The sequence below is a fragment of the Micropterus salmoides genome, unplaced genomic scaffold (genome assembly GCF_014851395.1).
Source record: "Micropterus salmoides isolate LMB-PRFRI ecotype aquatic unplaced genomic scaffold, ASM1485139v1 Ms_hic_scaffold_16, whole genome shotgun sequence".
Taxonomy (NCBI): Eukaryota; Metazoa; Chordata; class Actinopteri; order Centrarchiformes; family Centrarchidae; genus Micropterus; species Micropterus salmoides.
Window position 1 is genome coordinate 32,630,402 of NW_024040707.1, and position 19,813 is coordinate 32,650,214.

Consider the following 19,813-nt stretch of genomic DNA (forward strand, 5'->3'; position numbering starts at 1 on the left):
AGAAGTTTGTTACACAAACTGTTTAACATCATGGACAACACTTGCTGTACAACCTGCTGGTTGGGCAGCAGAGTGTTTTCAGCGGGAGAAGGACAGAAAGTCATTCCTACCCACTGCAATCACAAAATACAAAAACTCCCCTCAGGGCAGGGAGAGGAAACTGAATGACACGTGAATGATAAATTACATTACATTATAGTTAAACATCATACTCAACACTCTCAATATTACCAAGTGATACTAAATTGCATTTTGCACAACCTGGATATACACACTGCTACACTTGAGTATACATTTCAGATTTGTAAACATACATTGTAAATATATCTGTATCTGTATATCTAGGGAGTGCTGAAAAATAATGGTGGCCCCACAAAATATTGAAATTTTGGGCCCAATTTGGACATTTTCATTTAGGGGTGTCGTCGTTTTTGTTGCCAGCAGTTTATACATTAACAGCTGTTTGATGTGTTATTTTGAGGGGACAGCAAATTTACACTGTTATACAAGCTGTACACTCACTACTTTACACTGTAGCTAAGTGTCATTTCTTCAGTGTTGTCACATGAAAATATATAATCAGATATTTACAAAAATGTAAGGGGTGTACTCACTTTTGTGAGATACTGTAATATACTGTATGTATATATGTCGGATTGTGCTACTGAAAGAAAATCTGGAGCACCTGGTGTCCTGAATCCTGCAGCTCCTGGACCTGTACTGGGCCTGTACCCCTCAGCCCTGCAGCAGAGAGGACTTTGTCTGTTCTGTCCTCTGCTCCACAGAGAAGAAGTAGACCCTGTAGTCTGTGTTAGTCTTAGACTACATCTAGCTGAGCCTCCTGGTCTCTGCTGCTCCTCAGAAAGGGACTGTCTGCATGCAGCATCTGTTTAAATGCACCGTGTGCACGCGGGGGGGCTGCACGTTGCTGTGTTGCATTCCTGCGGAGGGGTTGACCTTTGACCTGGTTGTTGCATTCCTCAGAGGCTCGTCCTGCAGCAGCAGCCTGCACTCACTGCTCCGGTGCTTCAGAGAGACGATGCGTGTGGAGCCGCTTTAGACCAGGACCTGGATCACAGCAGACTAGCAGACATCGCCGCCGTCCCGAGCTGATCGGAACACATTGTTTTGGGTCAACACACTGAAGCTATAACGCAGTTAGCCGTTAGCTGAGCAGCTGAATCGCTTTGTAGACAGCAGCTAGCCGCAGACACCGCGCAGAGGAAATGAAGGACAAACAAAAGAGAAAGAAGGAGCGGACCTGGGCTGAGGCGGCTCGCATGGTAAACACCCTGATTCAGCCTTTAGCTGTTAGCTGCACGGAGGTTCTGCTGGAGTGGGACGGGTCGAGATGTTTATTCTGCTCACGACCACAGCCAGCTAATGTTAGCTGTTATCGTAGCAGTGCTAAGCTAGCCAGCAGGCAGGTTGTGTTTAAATGTAACTGGGTGATGTGTTGGGGGTTTACATGTGCTGCATGTCGTTCTGCTGCTGACATAAAAAGCTACGCAACATGCTAACGCTGGCTAGCACGCTAACACCCAGCGCTGCTATTTTAAGCTCTTTGTTTGCTAGCAGGCTAACAGTTAGCTCTTTGCTAACGACCGTCTGATCTCCTGAATAACGTAAAATAAAAAAAACCTGCGACACGTTTACACACCACATGTGTTCAACAGACATTAGATAAGCTCCAAAAGTCCGCGTAATGCCCAGCTCGGGTTACTGAGGCTAATGTTGACGCTAACGGAAGCTAACTTAAGCTAATAGCAGCTGTGGTTCCTTGTTGGTTCTGAAGGTGCAGAAAATAAAATCAGAGCTATTCCAGATATGCAGCTGGAAGGACACGGAGACCCGGAGCCGGGCCTGGTGGTTCAGAACATTAGCTTCATTTATTGAATTAAAACACGGAGCAGGTAAAGGTGAGCTGCTGCGGCCAGGTCAGAAGTTCACCAGCAGGCCTCTGCTCTCTGCTGATACACAATATATAATGAAACAAACTCAACCTCGGTGTGTCTGAGAGAGAGGAGCTGCTGCTCTTGTTCAACAAGCTGTCCCTGTTTATACTGCAGGTGCAGTCCTTCTGCACCAGACCGGTCTGCGTTATTACAGTTGGGGTAGTACTGGACGGCTTGATACTGCAGGTCCAGTGCAAATCAGAGTCAGCTCAGCCTCAGTCAGAACTCAGGATCATCAGCTGCTGTGTTGGGATGCGTTAGGTTTTATAGGTGTACCTAATAAAGTGGCCTCTAAGCCTAAAGTTCAGTTCTTCAGCAGCAGCAGCCAAACTAAGTCATGCGTATGTCCGGTGTTCATGTTCAGTAAGACATGTTTACTGAAATATTAATGTTTCAAGGTCCTACATGTCCACAATTGGTTGATGAGCAGGAACCTGGAGCCCATTCAGACAGGAACCAGATTCTTCTGTACTCCTGATCAGACCTGCACTTCTTGCATCTGTAGTCGCTTTACAGACATCACAGCCAGACTTACTGTCCACTGTGGGACTTTATAAATCTGCCAGCAGAGTTCTTATTGATCAAAGTGTTCCTAATGTTGATTCAGGGCTTCACCTGTAAGAAGAGGGGCGACCGTTCTCAATTTTCAGTCTCTTAAATCCATTAATATCGTTACCTTTCTGCTCCTGGTTCTGTAACGGTCTGATATTGAGGACTGATCCAGGTTTAGACCGGTCTGTGGAAGAGAAGCAGCAGCGTGTCCTGCTTTAAATAGTCCTGGTGACTTTGCAGCGCTGCAGAGAGGACAGAGAGGTGAAGCACGAGAGAAATGGTCGTCTCTCTACTTTTAAACCTCTTCGCACACTTTGACCCGTCAAACTGCATCCAGAGAAAGAGCTTCTGGCTGCCAGCATCAGGCTCAGACTGTTACACCAGGTGTCTGACTACATCTTGGAAAGGGAGAGGAGTTTGTTGTGTACCAGGACTTTAATCCCTAACGTCACTCCAACTCCTCTCTCCAGCTCTGACTTTCCACCGGCGTCTTCCTGTGGCCACGGTTTTGACAGATTCAGAACTTTTCAGCGGCAACTTGTGAAAACACGGTCCAAGTTTAAAAATACAGAAATGACCCTTTAAAACCCGACATGGATCCAAATGATTCTTCTTGTCTGAGAAGTCGGCTGCAGGCGGATCAAAGCACAGTATGTTACTGTCTGCGAATGTGTCGCCCAGTCAGAAACAGAGATTTAGAAACCAGTCCACATGAAGGACGGACCTGCAGTCGACAGAAACCCAGGAGGACATTCAGCAATAATAGAAGATGATCAGTTTGTCATCGATTATGTTAACCATCAACTTTGACTAGAGCATCGTGTTGTAGTTTAACAAAGTTTTGTGGGCTTTTCTCTTCTTTCCTATCTGTGATGATGCTGATTAAATGTACTTATACTTTCTGTTTGAAGCCTGTCTCACACAGTATCTGGCTCTATTGATCACATTTCCAAATATTGATATTCGTATCAGCCTTAAAACATCTTCAGGCCCATTAATAATAATCTCTGCTACTGAGCCTGTCTCTTTGTAGGTCTCTGGTTTGTTGTGTTTCAGGTCCCGCACCAGACCTGTACTGGTGTCCTCTCTGTTATTGAGTGATGGGAAAACTTCCTGTTTCATCACCTGTGTGCTGAACGCTGTGTTCCTGTCTTCCAGGTGTTGGAGAACTTTTCTGATGCACCAATGACCCCCAAACAGATCCTACACGTCATCCAGACCAAGGGGCTGAAGGAGATGAGGTCACACACACACACACACACACACACACACACACACACACACACAGAAAGTGATGTTCTGAATAAAAGCTATCATAGAACCCAGGGACCTGTACCACGAAGCGAGTCCAACACCCCCAGGATCTCCTTTTGTTATCTGGCTTCACTAACCCTAATGATCAGGATCAGCGGTTGCACCAAGCTGGTTATCAGCTCAGTAAATCAACCCAGGGTTTCCTATCTGGCCATGAGTGCATCCACCTAAAAGAGGCAGAATTGGCAGCAGAAACGACGAGCAAACTGTGATATTAGACAGTCTGACAGAAATCTCCAACAGTGTGAACGTCTAAGTTAACAGGAGTAACCTATGATATGAATGTGTTGATTTAATGTGTTCTTACAGCAGCTATGAAAATACCAGCCTTATTCTTTCAGCTCGGCTGAATAAGCAGTCGCTCCAACTCATTTTTAGAACTTCAAACATCAGATTAATTTATTCAATGCACTCAAAGTGTTCCAAACATTGTTCTAAATTAATTTTATAAAGCGATGAAACCAAAAATCCATTCATGCCATAAAAGCTGCTCAGATAGTGGTGAAAGAATGTCAATTTCTTCCATAGACAAACTATATGCGCCGAATATTCAGGCTCACATACGAAAAATTAACCACGTTTATTTTACAGGCTGTGAGAAATAAAAAATCTAAAACGTGTTTCAAAGCAGTGAGCAAGTTAACTGTCACATGTTACGCTACAGGTACAAGGCTTTAGAGCTTCAGTCTCTGTAGGATGATCTCGCTGTTCTAAAGTTTCTCTGCAGTCTGTGGTATCTCCTCCTGATGGTGATGCCATTTCCCAGAGAGCTGATTGGTCAGTAGGTGGTGTTTTTATAAAGTTGATCTCTGATCTAGGACAGAACCTGCTCCGGAGCAGGTTAGTCGATCATCATCAGGTACCATGGCAATCTACCCGTCCTGAAAACCCAAGGTTAACCCAAAGTTACCTCGCTGACCTCGCTTCCTGCTTCGTACAGTCCCCTGACTGACTGATAAACCATAACAAACGCCACGCTGTCACCTCGGCGGCCATGTTGGTGAATGTGTTTGTAACTGAGCTGTTTTATTTTCTTCTGCATGACTCCCTGGCCGGCTGCTGACCTGAACAGGAGGTAGGTTTGAGGACCTTTACACTGATTCTGTGCAGCCTCAGATATTATTTTGTTTAAGAGTGGCCCTAACACTCTGCTGTAGTTAAACTCTTGCTATTCTCTGTTAACCGACTTGACACTCACAGACTACAGGTGCTTAAATGGAGTGGTTTTGATGACAGTTATTGGTTATCTCTGTTGCCTGCTTTAAAGTCCTGTTTGACTTTAATGTGGTCGTTTTCTAAGTTGCATCTGCAGAATGTGAAGATTGAACAGAGTCTGTGGTCGACAGTCAGATTAAAAAGCAAACCTGATACTCGTTCCCACCCTGTCTTTGGTCTTCAGAACTTTGACTATGGAAGATTGTAAGCTGATGATACACAGAGCAATCGTGCAGTGGTAATGAGTAACCACACCACACCACTCTGCCAGCCGCCCCGCCACTATCCATTCAAAACATCAGCGGACTTACCACTAGCAACATTGCTCAAAAAGTTGCCCCGTGTATCATCAGCTTTAGAGTCCTGAAGTGTTTTCAGCAACATACAAAGTTCTTGTTAGTGTTTCATCATTTATTAGGGAGGAACAGATAAACTCTGATATCATCGTAACAATATATTTATGTATCATAAAGATGATATCAAATCTGTGAAGAAAACCATAAACAGAATACAGCAGGAAGTGACATGACTTGGGCTGACCCTCAGTGTCCAGTCACATGAGTTGTAACTGTGTGTGTGTGTGTCTGTGTGTGTGTGTGTGTGTGCGCGCATGCACGCGCAGTGGCACCGCCCCCTTGGCCTGCCTGGTCACTATGCTGCACTCCCAGGTGAGGGGAGACCGGGTGAAGAACAGCATCTTCTTCAAGCTGCCAGGTCGGATGAGCCTGTTCACGCTGAAGGTAACTGAACCTGATCTGATGATTCACAGATGATCATATAGTCTGTGTTATCAGTATCACACCACAGGAAGCCGGGGGGAGGGGGGGGTGCGTTCTGATGTGCAGAGAAGGTCAAGTGATAACTGTGCTGTCATCTCTCTGTAGAAGAACGCCCTCCAGTGGACAAAGACAACATCGGAATCAGAGACGCCAGCCGAGCCTGCCGGCGGCACCGCCACCCCGTCTTCCAGCAGTGGCGCTCCTGCAGCAGGCTCGGCCGTGGCCCTGGTCGGCCCTAATGAGGCCGCCGAGCAGGAGAGCTGCGACTCCACTGAGACCACCGCTGCTAGCGGAGACAATGACGGTAAGACCACCTTTCCATCATGGGGGGAAACACAGAAAGCCAATCTGTTCTGGTTTAAAAACCTGCACACGTGTTCATGTTGGTGTGAGAAGGGTCCCAGTGTCCACACTCACAGACTGACAGACTTTGAGGCGCGTTCACAGTAAGTCCCTGAGGGCTTAGGACTGTCCCACTGTCAAATCATCAAGTGCGCAAGGGCTCTCTCGCGGACACTTTCAGCCCTTTTCGTAAGTCCGCATTCCTGGAGACTTTGTCAGAGGGAAATGCCCACACTTCATAGCGTTGTCACTTGAAACACGGGGAGTTACCAGGGGACGCCTGGAAGTGAAGGAAATATCATAGCAAATCTGCCAAGAATACTGCATTGATGATTGACAAATGTAGATTCACATTTACCTCTCCTCCACTCTGTAGGGCTGCAAGACTTAAAAATCAGGCAAAAACACAAAATGTTTGTGTGTGCAACATGTTTCAGTGTCGTCATGGTAACATGATAATGTGGCAAAGTGCTGTCCTGTTCCAGTTTACAGCATTTTGAGCCTTTGCAGCCTCTTATACTCAATCACTTTCTAAGTGACGTCAGTAAAGTCTGTGAGGGTTGAGGGCTTAGGGGGGACATTGGGTTTGGGCCTTAGACTCTGATCTTACAGGGTGCCTCAGTGGTGGAAAGGAGTGAGGGGCCAGTGCTCTTAGTTCGAGCAAGTGGTGAGAAAGGACTTGATTCCTACGGTGTCCCAGAGGGGCAGCATGGATTATGGATTCCTCAACCCTGGAGAGCTGTATTGTTCTGGAGTTACGCCAGGATCTCAGTCTGTACCAGCTTCCTCTCATCACTGCCTACAAGTAGAAAAACAAAAAGATGCTCAAACACCACAAACATTCAGAAAGTCAGAAATCACCTTTCGTCAACTTGTCTAGAAACACTGAGCTTAATTGTTCCGAGTTCTCCGTGAGGCCCACATGTACAGCCCCGTTCCTGCTGGACTGGTGCTGGAACCAGTGTTTCTCACAGAATGAACACAAAAGCACTTCAGCTGCGACAGAAGCTGCTGTTTTAAGATCTCAGTTTAAAATAAAATGTGCAATAATTGTCACTGCAGTTCTAGTCGGGCGTAAAGGTGAGTTTCAGGGAGCGCAGCATGTGTCTTATGTTGGGATGAAACGGTTTAATGATAAACCACGGTGATCAGTCACGGTAAATCCTGCCCAGCATCAACCAAAGCCAGCTGCAGCCTCCCAGACTCAGGCATTTGTCTGACTCACTAACAGCTTGGACACTGATGCTCTCAGTGTAAAAACTCTACACGTTGTTCTGTTGCTGTAGCGTTGTATGTCTGCAGACTCTGTTCACCCACTGCACATGATAACACAGTACACAGTTTAGTTTCATATCTTGTTCATTAAGAATTTGGCAGTTGTTGAATTGGTTGTGTTTGAACAGAAGAAAGTCTGCAGACTCCTGATAGACTGTCTGTAGGCTTCTACGTCACTGTCTTCATGTAAACTCATACTTTGTTATGCACATTTTATATGGTGTTGCTAATCTTTGTGGTGTTTAATGTAAACTTGATGAAATGGTTTCATCACATTTTAACAACACCACAATAACACTGATACCTATGGTCAATTTGGTCACAGCCCTGTAAATGTGTTGTTTTTCCCTGACCTGCAGCCTCGGTGGATGAGAGCTCGTCCAGTGCCTCCTGCTCCACAGAGCTGCAGGCCCCTAGCCAGCCCCAGACCCGCCTCAGCAGGGCAGCAGGACAACAGGGACGTACAGATGCACAGCAGACCCAACACGCCCAGACCAGGCTGAGCCGCTCCAGACAGGTCCGCACCATTTTAGAAGATTCATGGTGTACAGTAGGATCTGAGAGCATCTCTGTTTCAGAGTTGAATGTGAGCATGGAGACCTGATCCCCTTAACATACTAACTCCACCTGTCCGTCCCACAGTCGGGGAGGCAGAGGAAGAAGGCGGTGATGATGCCTCGTGTGGTCCTCACCCCTCTGAAAGTGAACGGAGAACACGTCCCCTCAGGTAAGAGGCATTCCTCTGTCTTCAAACTCCACAGCAGTAATGAAAGTCTGATAGGGGACTGGTCAGACCTCCTCCTGAACCAGGAAAGCTTACAGATAAAACCTTTTATTGAATCCATCTCTGTCTGAAGCAGCGGCCAGCTTTGTGCTGCCCTGTACGAACCTGGAGCTGCAGGTAGCTTTAGCATCGTGCACAGCGGCTCAGGTAACTGTGCTGTTTGCTGTTGCAGGGCCCATGAAGAGGAGTCGAGGAGGGGTGGACGTAGACTTTGAAACGCCAGGCTCCATCCTGGTCAACACCAACATCCGAGCCCTCATCAATGTGCGGACCTTCTCGGCCTTCCCTTCACACTCGCAGCAGCAGCTGCTGCAGTTGCTGCCCGAGGTGGACCGACAGGTGTGTGTTTCTGTCCTTACCTTCACCCTCAGCTCTAACGTCTGCGGCGATGCATCTCATACTAGGGCTGCAACGATTAGTCCAAGTAATCGACGACATTGACTATAAAAATTTGTTGATGTGAAATTTCATTTTCGGGGAGAGAGAGCAATCTTCATATTAGGAACATTTCTGATTGTTTATTTCTAACTGCAGTGCACTACAGGAAGTGCTGGGGGCAGTATCGCTTCCAATGTGTGCTATGACTGCTTGACTGTTAGACTACTCCCGAAGAAGAAGCGTTCATGTGAGAAGCTGAAAGTAACGGAGAAAGAGGCGAACAGCAGAACGGCTTTCATTTTTACAAGTTTTGTACTTAGATACACTTTTGAGCGGGTTTGAGAAATCAACTGTGTAGAATTTTAATATTGGAAGTTTAACCAAAGTTGATGGCGAATCGAAAATGTGCTCAAATGTTTTCGGGGTTGAGAAGCTCCACAAGCGCCAGCGAGGTTAGCGGGGCGGGCGGGCCGGCCGGCCAGTCACGCCCACAGAGCGCCCTGGTCCCAGTTACTCAGACCATTGCAGCAGCAATAACAGAGGAAAGGCAGTGTTTCCTATATGTTCATTTATGTGTGGTGGTCTGCCACAATATCAACGTGACCGGCACATACTGATTTTTTTATTTTTTTATTTTACTAGGCCTATTTAAAATCTTATTTGATTGCAGATCAGTGTTGTAGCGCATTCGCGCAGCACATCCTCTCGCTCGTCTGTCTCCCTCATGAACACCGCAGCACAAATCTGTCCAACACAACGCTGGCAGACCCAGCTTTAAAAAAGTTACTATGAGTAATGGTTTAAAGTACATCAAGGAACATCTGGCACGTGATGTAGCCTACAGAACATCAGGCTCCAGTGAGTTATTGCCTAAAACCTATAAGCACTTTTGAAAAATAAAGTACAGAAGTAGTATGAAAGGGGCTGTTGCTTTATTCTAAATAGACATTACATTGTTAGTAGTTGTGGTTATAGTACTTGCTGTTAATTTGCTTTTATTTTATATAGTTCAAAGGAAAAACAGTTAAAAGTTTTAAAGTTTGTATAAATCAGTGAATTATAGGAGGAGCCTACGCTGTCTTGTCGTCTTCCCTGGCGTTGATACTGGTGTTCATTCTGAATAGTAATAATAATAATCTTTATTTGTAGAGCACTTTTCAAAAACAAGTTACAAAGTGCTTTAACAAGTGTAAAGACAATAATACAAAAACAATACAAGATAAAGAAAAGAAAAGACTAAAATACACGTTTAAGATAAATATAAAATTAGTAAAATAAAAGTAAGATCGGGAAAGGCTCTCCTATAAAAGTATGTTTTATAGGAGAGTAAACCTCATTCACTTAATGGTAACGCTAGCTAGTTAGACTGTGTGTTGGAGATCAGTGATTCGCTTGAAAGATATTTAATTAGTTAAATGGTTTAATTAGGGTTAGGGGGTGAGAAAAATAATGACTAGTTGACTAATTGAATAAATAATAAACAGATTAGTCGACTATGAAAATAGTCATTGGTTGCAGCCCTATCCCATAATAATACTCTCACACATACAGATATAGAAAGAAGAAAAGAACCAAATGTAGTACACAGCAGGACGTCACAGACCAGAGCTTGCTCCAAATGGTGAATTTAAAGTGAACTAGCTGCTCAGTGTGTTGCTGGCTTTGCCTTCAGTTCTAACACATGTTTTGAGTTGCTGTTAATGAAGAGGAAAAGACCCAAACATGGAGTGCTGCTCTACCTGGGTGTCACCACATCAACGTGTACATTTAGTCTTAGGACCAGAAAACATGGAGCTTCAGTGTTTGATTGTGGTGGGTGGACCTCAGACATTTTAAAGTTAAATGCATTAATCTGGTGCATATTGCGAGCAAAATTAGAAGGCGTGGAACCACACGATTGATTGGCTTTCTAGCGGGACGGGCGGGATAACCACCATCTTTGCCGTTACAGGTTTTCCCCATAGAGTTGTACTGGGGATGTGGTTGAGTGGCCTGTCTCCTCTGCAAAAGAGCAGGCCGTGTCCTCTAAAGAAAAGTGTTCGTCTTGAGTCGGATGCCGAAGTGTGTGAGCGTGAAAGCTGACAGCAGCTGCACAAATGTTGTTATGAGAAGAAGAATAATATATATAGTGCATTTAAATAATGGGTTTACGAAGTGCTGCACAAGGAAAAACAAAGCGTAGAAGACCTAAAACATAGACAACACACAAACAAAGGCAATCGAAGGGCAACAACAGAAGACCAGCAGCTCTCATGCTGGGTTAAAAGCCAGCGAAGAAAAGAGTTTTCAGACAGGATTTAAGTTTGTCAATGTCACATTGAAAAATGATATTTGTTCTGCACACGTATCAGCAGTCACTTTGGAGCCTCAAGCAACAAAGTGCACAGGTGTGTTACTTCTGGGCAGCCAGTTTTCTGAAGCTGGGTCACATACTGTGAAATCCAGGACTTGTTTAGTCCTTTTAGGTCTGCCAGTCTGATGTGTGTGAGGCTTCGCTTTATCCCTCTGGTGTGTTCATTGTTTTACTGCTCTCACTTTGCAGATTGGACCTGATGGTATGGCCAGACTGAGTAGTTCAGCTCTCAACAATGAGTTCTTCACCCACGCCTCTCAGAGCTGGAAGGAGAGGCTGGCTGAGGGTAAGTGATTGGTCAGTCATGGACCAGCCGAGACCTCTGCCAGGCCTAAAACCTGATGGGGACGTTTTCATGACTGCACCTAGTGATCAAACGGTTGTTCTGAAGAAAGTGAGGGAATCATACCTGCCAGTGAGAACCCACAAGAAACCCAAAAGGCAGCAATGAGCTCCATCAGTTCCTCATATGGTGTGAATGAAAGGAGGCCGTACAAAATCACTTCCTGTCTGACCATTCTGATGGTAGCACTGTCCTGGAGCATTCCTACAACACCAGCTGCTGATTTAACGAAAAGAGAAAGGCAGCTCAGTCACGTTCTCGCTGAAAATCGCCCTGGCTTAGGCTTCTCAAAGTTCAGTTGTGGAGCCGCTCTTTTAAACCTTCATGTGTTTGACCCGTTTAGGTGAGTTCACCCACGAGATGCAGGTGCGTTTCCGGCAGGAAATGGAGAAAGAGAAGAAGGTAGAGGCGTGGAAGGAAAAGTTTTTTGAAGAGTACCACGGGCAAAAGTAAGAGCCAAGTCTGAATTCACTGTTCACACAGCTGCCATGTTAGGTCACAGTGTGGGGGAGTGTCATTTCAAGCTAGATCTGTTAACGTTTAGTAGAACAAAACGGCCGCAGGTGTCAGTAGTATTAATCAGAAACACCTTGATGTTTATTTTTGACCACATGTCTAAGCCACTTCTTTCCGTGTCCTGCTGTACAGCGGGGCCGTGACCTTCATCAGTCATGGCCGCTCTGCCTAACGTCCGTGTTTCCGCAGCGTGCTGACATGTTGTTTGTTCACCTGCAGGTCCGGCCTGACGCAAGAGGAGTCCCTGAAGCTTACCATGAGTGAAGCCAGCGAAGTGGCGGCGACTGTGCTGGAAAGCGATGTGGCTGTGGTTGCAACCGGTGCCCCCAAGAGACGCAGTGTGGGTCGGCGGAGGAGAGATGGGCGGATGAGGAGACGCACGCGGGCGGACCTGCGCCGCAGGGCCCGCCGGACCCTCTGCAAGGCAACTCCTCCGGCCCTGCAGGCTGCAGAAGCCACAGAGACCAGCGCCGCCCTGGACATCTCAGCGGTCTCTGTTGGCTCACCCATGTCCGACAACACGGTGGTTCAGGGCGAGGTGGTGCTGCAGGCTGAGTGTGGCGTGGAGCTCCCAGTTGAGAGCGCCTCCACAGAGCCAAAGCCTTCTCCCACTACAGAGCCGGTCACATCCCCAGCGCCCACTCCCGCTCAAACTCCTACTACTCCCACTCCTACACCCACTCCCACTCCCACTCCCAGCCCCAGCCCCAGTCCAGCCTCCACCAGCGCAAACGAAGAGCCCGAGGTTACGGCCCGCTTGCTTCCAGAAGAGGCTGCACCTGTACTGGCTTCCACCTCCACCTCCTCCTCCTCCTCCTCCTCCTCCTCTTCCTCCTCCTCTTCCTCCTCCTCCTCTTCTTCGTCTGCCTCCTCGCCCGCCTCCTCACCCTCCTCACCTTCTGACAGACAAGGAGCTTTTGCCACAGGCCTCGACTCTTCTTCGTCCTCCTCGGCATCCTCCAGTGCTGCAGTCGCCGCCGACCCCCTGGATGACACCGCCTCAGTGGTCACCTCCGTCACAGGGGGTACCGCCACCAGCAGCCGTGAGAGCAGCCCCTCCGCCAGCCCAGCCGCCACCCCTGTCCCCAGCGCCCAGCTCAAGGAGCAGAAGAGAAGGCCCGATGAGGCTCAGGCTTTCTCCAGCTTCCCCGAAAAGAGGCCGCGGCTCGACGACCGTCAGTCCTTTCGTACCACAATTGACGGTGTCCGTTCGGAGAAGCCGCAGCCGACAACCGAGGAGCCCAAGGTCCCGCCTATCCGGGTAAGACTTTGTTGTATGAACTTAAAGGTTATCGGTTCACAAGATGTGTGCACAGAAATTATTAGCTTGACCAGAAAGTCAAGAGTTGTTATGCAAGTGAAGTTTGACCCGCTGTTCTTTTGTCTCTGTCCCAGATTCAACTGTCCAGAATCAAACCTCCCTGGGTCAAAGGGCACCCCACCTACCAGATCTGCCCACGCATCGTGCCCCCCGGCGAGGGGTCGCGGCGGTCGGGGACGGGGGGCGCGCGCACCCTGGCGGACATCAAAGCCCGCGCCCAGCAAGCCCGCGCCCAGCGCGAGGCCGCTGCTGCTGTTGCAGCCACTGGCGACGGGGCAGGGCCGGTCGGGGTCCGGCTGCGGCCTCCTGCTGGGCTACCGGATAGCAGCAATGGACGAAGAACGCGAGAGCACCCAGGACCTATCGAGCCCGGAGGAGGAGGAGGAGGAGGAAGTGGAAGAAGGGGAGGTGGTGGGATGGAGGAGCAGGGATCGTCTTCAAGCTCTAATTCGTCTGGAACACAACTACAGCTTCTCAATGTAGAGCCCACGCCCCAGCCTTCCCCTTCCCTGTCCACAACATCAACTTCCATGTCCCTGGAGCTCCCACAGACCCCAAGTCCTCCTCGTGAGGAGGCAGCTGGAGGTCCTGAGGCTGTAAAGGAAATACAAGCAACATCAGCCAGTGCCCAGAACTCCTCCAACGGGCTCCCAGACAAAGCAGTTGACTCGCCCTCTCCAGAACCTGACCCTGAGTCTTTGGCCACCCAGCGGGCCAGGCAAACCCAGAGGCCTGAGTCTGCTTCAGTCCCCTCAGAGAGGGTAGGTCAGGGTTGTGAAAAACCATCCCTGGCCCCAACCTCCATCCCAGATTCCCTTCCCAGATTCGGGGCTCAGGGTGTGGATGTGATTCAGACGTTGGCCAGCTCCTGTCAGCCCAAAGACCAGGTACACGGGAAGGAGTCTGGACTGGGTGGTGTTATCCAGCATGGCTCCCACCACGTGGACCCCCAAGACGTGTTATCTCACTCAGCTACAGAGCGACAGCAGACAGACGCATCTTCTCTCCGACACATGGACGAGGCTGGGACACACAGCGACTCCACCGAGACCGCTTCGGACTGTGAGAACGAGAGCCAGGACGACGATCAGCAGCAGCAGCCGGACCAGGACTGGATCCCCAAACTGAGCACCCAGAGAAACGGCCAGCTGGTCATCTGCAGCCCTCCTCCTCAGAACCAGCAGCCAGTCATCCAGGCCCACGTGTCCAGCCGTCAAGGCCAGACTGTCATTCAGCCTCGTTTCCCCAATGGCCTGCCCCACCCCCAGTACAGCCGCCCCCATTCCCAGGACCACCAGTCCCTCCCCACAGCCCACCCGCAGGGCCCCAGGGACACCAACGTTGTGGTCAAAATGGAGCCTGGAGATGACTGTAGAGTCTTCAGACAGACTCCTGCTGAAGAGGAGTGCCGTGGAGGCTTAAAGCCCTCTGTCGCTCACCCAGCAGCTGCAGCTGCCTCCAAGAGGCTGGCCAGCTCTGTCAGACCAGTATCCAGTGTGGAGGCCAACAACCCTTTGGTCACTCAGCTGCTACAGGGCAGCCTGCCCCTGGAAAAGGTTCTGCCCTCACACACTGCCAACAGGCTGGAGATCAACCGATTGCCAGGACCCCAACCTAGACCGCCAGTGGCAAGGACCCCAGTGCCACGCAGGCCTGAGATCTCAGCCCAGTCTCCTAGCCTCGAACTGACTGCAGCCTCAGAGATCCACAACAAGTCTCCAACAGGCCGCCCAGTCTCCTGTCTGATGGAGGCCCCAGCTGCATCGCAGTACCAGTCCCAGTCCCAGCAGGCCCCTGGGGCTGTCCCGGTCATCACCTCTCTGCCACCCTCCTCGTCCAGAAGTAAGTCAGACCTTGGCTCTCAGTCCGCTGTGGAGTCTGCGGTTATCAAAGACTCTCACGGCCCTCAACCCTCACAGGGGACGTCTCCAGACAGGCCCCAGCCCTCCCACCGGACCATGCCTAATGGCCCCTCTCCTCCCCATGCAGACCCCTGTCCTACGGAGGTGTTGCCTACTATAAAGATCAACTGGCGGCCCCCACATTCTCAGCCCCCCCAAACCCACCAACAGCAGCTGTCTCCAGCCCCCACCGTGAAGAGTGAAGTCGGTGCACGGCCCTCCTGCCAGGCCCTTACCAAGTCCCCCCCCCTTAAACCCATGAGAGTTACCAAAAAGGAGCCGGGGGGCTCTATGGATGGCTACTTGAGTGGGGGGGCCATGGAAGGACTCCTCAACATGGAGATGACTTTAGCCAGGATGGCGAAGAAGGAGTACAGCAAAGGTCCCTACTCCTCCGGGTCCCCGTCCTCCTCCTCCCCCTCCCCCTCCTCCTCCGCCTCCTCCCTTCCCTTCCAGCTGTATGGGAAGTTCCCCAAACAAGGGGGAGGCAGAGGAGTGAGCTACACCGCCAACCTATCGGTGATGGACAATGGCGGTTTCTCCCGGAGCATGGCGGACGGTGTGCTCCAGCTGCGGCCCCGCTTGGCCTCCAGCCAGACCACCCTGAGCATCCAGGCCTTCACTGACAGCACGGCCGAGGAGGTGGCGCTGAAGTGCTCATGTCGCCTCAAAGCCATGATCATGTGCCAAGGCTGCGGTGCCTTCTGCCATGACGACTGCATCGGGCCCTCCAAACTGTGCGTGTCCTGTCTGGTGGTCAGATAGTATGTTGAAGTCCCTATGCACTGTAGAACTGGTCTCTGTGCAGGACCGGCAGCAGGCCCCGGGCTCCACAGTGTACAGATGCCTGATTAGGGTGGAGCACACAGGAGGAGTCTGACGGGCAGGAGTTGCCTTGTATATTATAATTGGTCTGTATTTTTCTGTTGTTGCAGATTTTTTTTTAGCTGTACTGATATTATTATTATTATTATTATTATTATTATTACTATTATTATTCTTGTGAATTTGGGGCATGATTGATTGTAAATTGTGCCTTTTTTTTTGTTTTCTCTCCTCAAAAACATTTACCTCATCTTATCTTGCTCCGCCTGTCATTGGTCGGTGGCCATCATTGTTTGGGTCCCTCGGGACGTCCTGTTGTCTCTCTGCGCAAAGAAGTATTTTTTTAACCATTAAAATGAGTAAATGACGTCGTTCCACTGCTTTGTGTTTGGATTCTTTCATGTTTAAACTCTTTCTGTACTTAAATGTTCAGGACAATGAACGAATAAAGTCCTCCAACATGAGACCCAGACGGGCCTTTTACCTGCAGACTGGTCCAGGACATGTGTCACCACCACATCACACTCTTTGTTATTGAAGGACAGGAGCAGCGTGAAACAGGCTTTTTCCCCACATTATTAATTTCAACATTTGAGTCTATTCGTTTTGTTTTTCTTTTTAACAACCCTCTGTTCTGTTCTGGTACTTTCTGAGTAACTAATGGTTAAATTTACTCTAAAGTAAAAACACCGCATCTTAAGAGGTGTGACTGTGTTGGACTGGAAACCTGACTGTTCTGTAAAGCACTGAGTTTGTCACTGTAGAGTGAGAGCAGTTGCATTCTCTGAGCACTGCAGTTGTCTTTCCCTGGGAATTCACCTTCACAGCTTTCCTAAAGGAAAACTGGTTAGAAAAAGGACTTTTGAGTTTTCGACTGCAGCCCAGGAGAGAGAACCTGGGCTGGCAGGACATGATGTGTACTCTGATTTCAAACCACACTGCTACTGATCAGGTGCTGGCTTCTGTTTTTATTCTTTCACTTGACAAAGAAGACGAACTTTACATTTTAACTAAATATGAAGCATCATCCCTTGACCGCTGGTATAACACTTAGGGTGGGTGTTTCCACAGCAACAACTCATGGTAATAATCTGGAAAGTGCTGTTTTTCCTTTAGAGTGTGGTGTTTCTGCATGCAAAAGAAACAATATGTAGAAGTTTGAGTCCACATTTACTGCGGGTTAACCTTTATTTCAAGAGCAACTTAAAGACTAATCCATACACAGCCATCATTAACACATAGACAATACAAAATAAATATTCACCATCACTTTGTTCTTCATCACCAAATAAATACCAAATATGTGCAGCTCGATATTCCCAGTGTATTGCAATGTACTCAAAATAGTTTGACAATAAAAAGGAAAATCATATAAACAGAAACACCAACAAAAATTTTTAGAAAATTATTAAAAAACTTTCAGTTACAAAATATTTGCACTTAAAAAGATCCCAGTATTTTAAATAAATAATAAGATTTATAAAACAATTCATGGTTGATATCTTAAAATATTTCCTCTTTGTTCTGCAATGCTGAGGAAATGATTCCCTTCTCTTGGTCACCGTTTAAAATCTTCTCAGGTAGCATTTTGAAATAAGAAACAAACGCAATAAATAGATAATGATAAAATAAAAAAAAAGAATACAGCAGACATGAATAAATAAGTTATTAAACCAACATTTGCAGAGGACTTAAATAGTTACACAGCAATAGTAAGAATGAATCTACAAACTAGTCCTGGAGGTGCAACATCACGATGCTCATACAGATACTATCAACATTATGTGTTCACTAACTAAGGGAATGTGCTCAGCTTGGCCGCTGTACCTGCAGACGTTACATCCACAGCGGGATGCGCCCACGCTCACACCGCCATAAAGCAACATGCAAAGAACAGAGGACAAAGTTCCAAATAAGAAGAATGAAGTACAGACTGTATCTAAAGGTTTCTGAAAGAAAGACTGGTGTGGTCACTGCGGCGCCCTGCTCCCGTCTGTCACACCTCGATGCCCTTCACCGCCTGGTTGATGGACTCGAGCAGAGCCCGGTTCTCAGGGTTCTGGTAGCAGTCTTTATTGGTAAACATGTGGGTCAGGGTTTCTACGTAGCTGTCAAAGTTCTGCTCGGACAGCGGCTCCTGCTGAACACACACACGTAACAGACTTTGTTACACAAAAGAACACAGAAGAATCATTTTGTTGAACACGTAACATGAAACCAGCGGAGACCTGTCTGAACTGAACCTCTAGTTTTAAAACTGCAGCTGAGACCTGTTGATGGAAGCTCACTTAGCCTAAATTTATATCCAAAACACAGTTTCTGCCTCCGTCATGATGGCAGCGAGCTACCACACATCGGGAACAGGGTGGAGTTCACCTGGACACCTGGACAGGATCAAACAGGGACGTGTGATCAGTGGAAGATCTGCTGAGCTGTGTCAAGTCTCTTCAGAGTTTAGTCTCAAGTGAAAAGTATTTGATAAATGTCTAACAATGACTACATTGGGTCACATGTAAGCTTCAAGTCATGGCACCAACATCCCAAGTCAAGACAAGTGAGTTTCAAGTTACCAGTTGGACAGAAAAAGAGAGCGGATGGTCTCACGTTCCACCTCCTGACAGTTTACTGGTCCAGTCTTTTGTTTCTTCCTGGTACCTTCATCTGCCTTCATCTCAGCAAAGATAAAGTCTGAGTGAGGCCACAAGTCTCTGGTGTTCAAGTCAAAGTTGAGTTACGAGATCAGAAGTAACGAGTCCACAATTCGGTCTCAGGTACTGATGTGTGGTCAGTTCTGGTACTGCGTTATGGAGCCATGTTGCTACCAGTGGCTCCCAATGGCCCGGTTAGCGCGGCTCATTCACTGAGAATTCATTATTTGCTCCCCCAGAGGTGAGATACCTCGGGGCTGTGGGTATGGGGGGGCAGAAGGAAACGTGTAACTCACCATGGTGGGCAGGCGGATATTGGCCAGGCTGCGAATCAGGGCCTGACTCAGGCCAGAGAGCTCCAGGAACAAGGCCTCGTTCCTCTCCTCGATCTGTTTGTTCTCCTCCTCCATGCTCTGCAGGTTCTTCTCCATCGAAGAGATCTGAAGCAGACATAACACAGTCCTGAAGCAGAGCACAAATATTCACCGGCGTCCTCGTCCTGCAGCGAGCTGAGCTCACCTGAGAGTGCAGGTTCATCATGTCGGCCTCCATCTCTGAGTTGGACTCGTGCAGCTCGTTGATCTCAGTGTTGAGCTGCTTGATGTCCTCGTCGTTGTCCAGAACTGAGTGGGAGCAACAACAGCACAGGTAACGGTTAATCTGACTACTGCCGTAGAATGTCTGGAGAACATCTGAGTTGCCACTGTTATTTTCTGAATGATTCGATGTCTCCATGTCGTAGAAGTAATAGTTTGGGAGACTATTTGGCAGAAGAAGTGTCCCTTACCGTCACTGGCTCTGAACTTTGCAGTAATGTACTCGTCTCCGGGGAACTTGGCTCTTTTCTTATTGGCCGACGCTCTGGGACAACCTGACAGGCTAAGAGAGTAGCTGATTAGGACGGGGCCCCTCACACTACACTGCTCATTTATGTATTTATTAGGGGTGTGACGAGGCACTTAACACACGAGATGAGATTCGAGATTGGGTTCACAAGATCGAGACAAGACGAGATTTTAACACTATTTTTAAGAAATCTTTAGTGCTGAATTATATAAATTTCTGATTATTTTTTCTGCACCAGTTTATGGTGAAAATGTTTTTATTCATGTAAAGAGAAGCACAAAATTCAAGTGGCAGGTGACAATTCAAACTCTATAACTCTAACTGTACCAGAATGTTAGCCAGTGCAGTTCTCAGCTCTGTTCTCCTGTAGATCCCTGCTAAGTCATGGTTTAGTCTTGCCTCCTCTTTGTGTCTTTGTTTTGAGAAGTAACCTATTTAAATGTGCATGTGGCTTCTTTTCACCTCA

The 19,813-nt window shown here is 48.0% G+C and overlaps 2 protein-coding genes across 7 annotated transcripts in view; one reads left to right on the top strand and one right to left on the bottom strand.

Moving 5' to 3' along the window:
• Positions 1–921: 921 nt before the first annotated feature.
• On the top strand, positions 922–16,317 carry asxl1 (ASXL transcriptional regulator 1). 3 transcript variants are annotated; one of them, XM_038721569.1, is made up of 11 exons: positions 925–1,283; positions 3,666–3,749; positions 5,657–5,776; positions 5,921–6,119; positions 7,792–7,949; positions 8,075–8,159; positions 8,389–8,555; positions 11,137–11,233; positions 11,634–11,739; positions 12,026–13,067; positions 13,202–16,317. In XM_038721569.1, exons 1-11 carry the CDS (start codon positions 1,227–1,229, stop codon positions 15,791–15,793), a joined length of 4,707 nt encoding a protein of 1,568 aa, XP_038577497.1. In that variant the 5' UTR covers positions 925–1,226; the 3' UTR covers positions 15,794–16,317. The 3 variants fall into 3 exon arrangements, with proteins under 3 accessions (XP_038577499.1, XP_038577497.1, XP_038577498.1); XM_038721570.1 differs by lacking the exons at positions 925–1,283; positions 3,666–3,749 and adding an exon at positions 3,757–4,896 and having other exon boundaries at positions 5,659–5,776; XM_038721571.1 differs by lacking the exons at positions 11,634–11,739; positions 13,202–16,317 and having other exon boundaries at positions 922–1,283; positions 12,026–12,167.
• A 274-nt stretch (positions 16,318–16,591) lies between these two features.
• The window catches only part of myt1a (myelin transcription factor 1a), a 28,923-nt gene continuing 25,701 nt past the window's right edge, over positions 16,592–19,813 (bottom strand). For 2 of the 4 annotated variants that reach the window (XM_038721578.1, XM_038721576.1), the window contains 4 exons: positions 19,289–19,380; positions 19,021–19,124; positions 18,798–18,941; positions 16,593–17,993 (listed from right to left, as the gene is read on the bottom strand). In XM_038721578.1, coding sequence (XP_038577506.1) covers positions 17,850–17,993; positions 18,798–18,941; positions 19,021–19,124; positions 19,289–19,380 — 484 coding nt within the window. In that variant the 3' untranslated portion in view covers positions 16,593–17,849. Of the gene's footprint in view, positions 17,994–18,797; positions 18,942–19,020; positions 19,125–19,288; positions 19,381–19,813 lie in introns of all 4 variants that reach the window. The other 2 variants (XM_038721577.1, XM_038721579.1) reach the window with 2 other exon arrangements.

What these genes read in the sequence shown, in the direction of transcription:
- asxl1 (XM_038721569.1), top strand. Translation starts at nt 1,227, where the DNA reads ATGAAGGACAAACAAAAGAGAAAGAAGGAGCGGACCTGGGCTGAGGCG. An exon ending in TGAGCCTGTTCACGCTGAAG is followed by an intron (nt 5,777 to 5,920) that starts GTAACTGAACCT and finishes ATCTCTCTGTAG; the next exon opens with AAGAACGCCCTCCAGTGGAC. An exon ending in CGGAGAACACGTCCCCTCAG is followed by an intron (nt 8,160 to 8,388) that starts GTAAGAGGCATT and finishes TTGCTGTTGCAG; the next exon opens with GGCCCATGAAGAGGAGTCGA.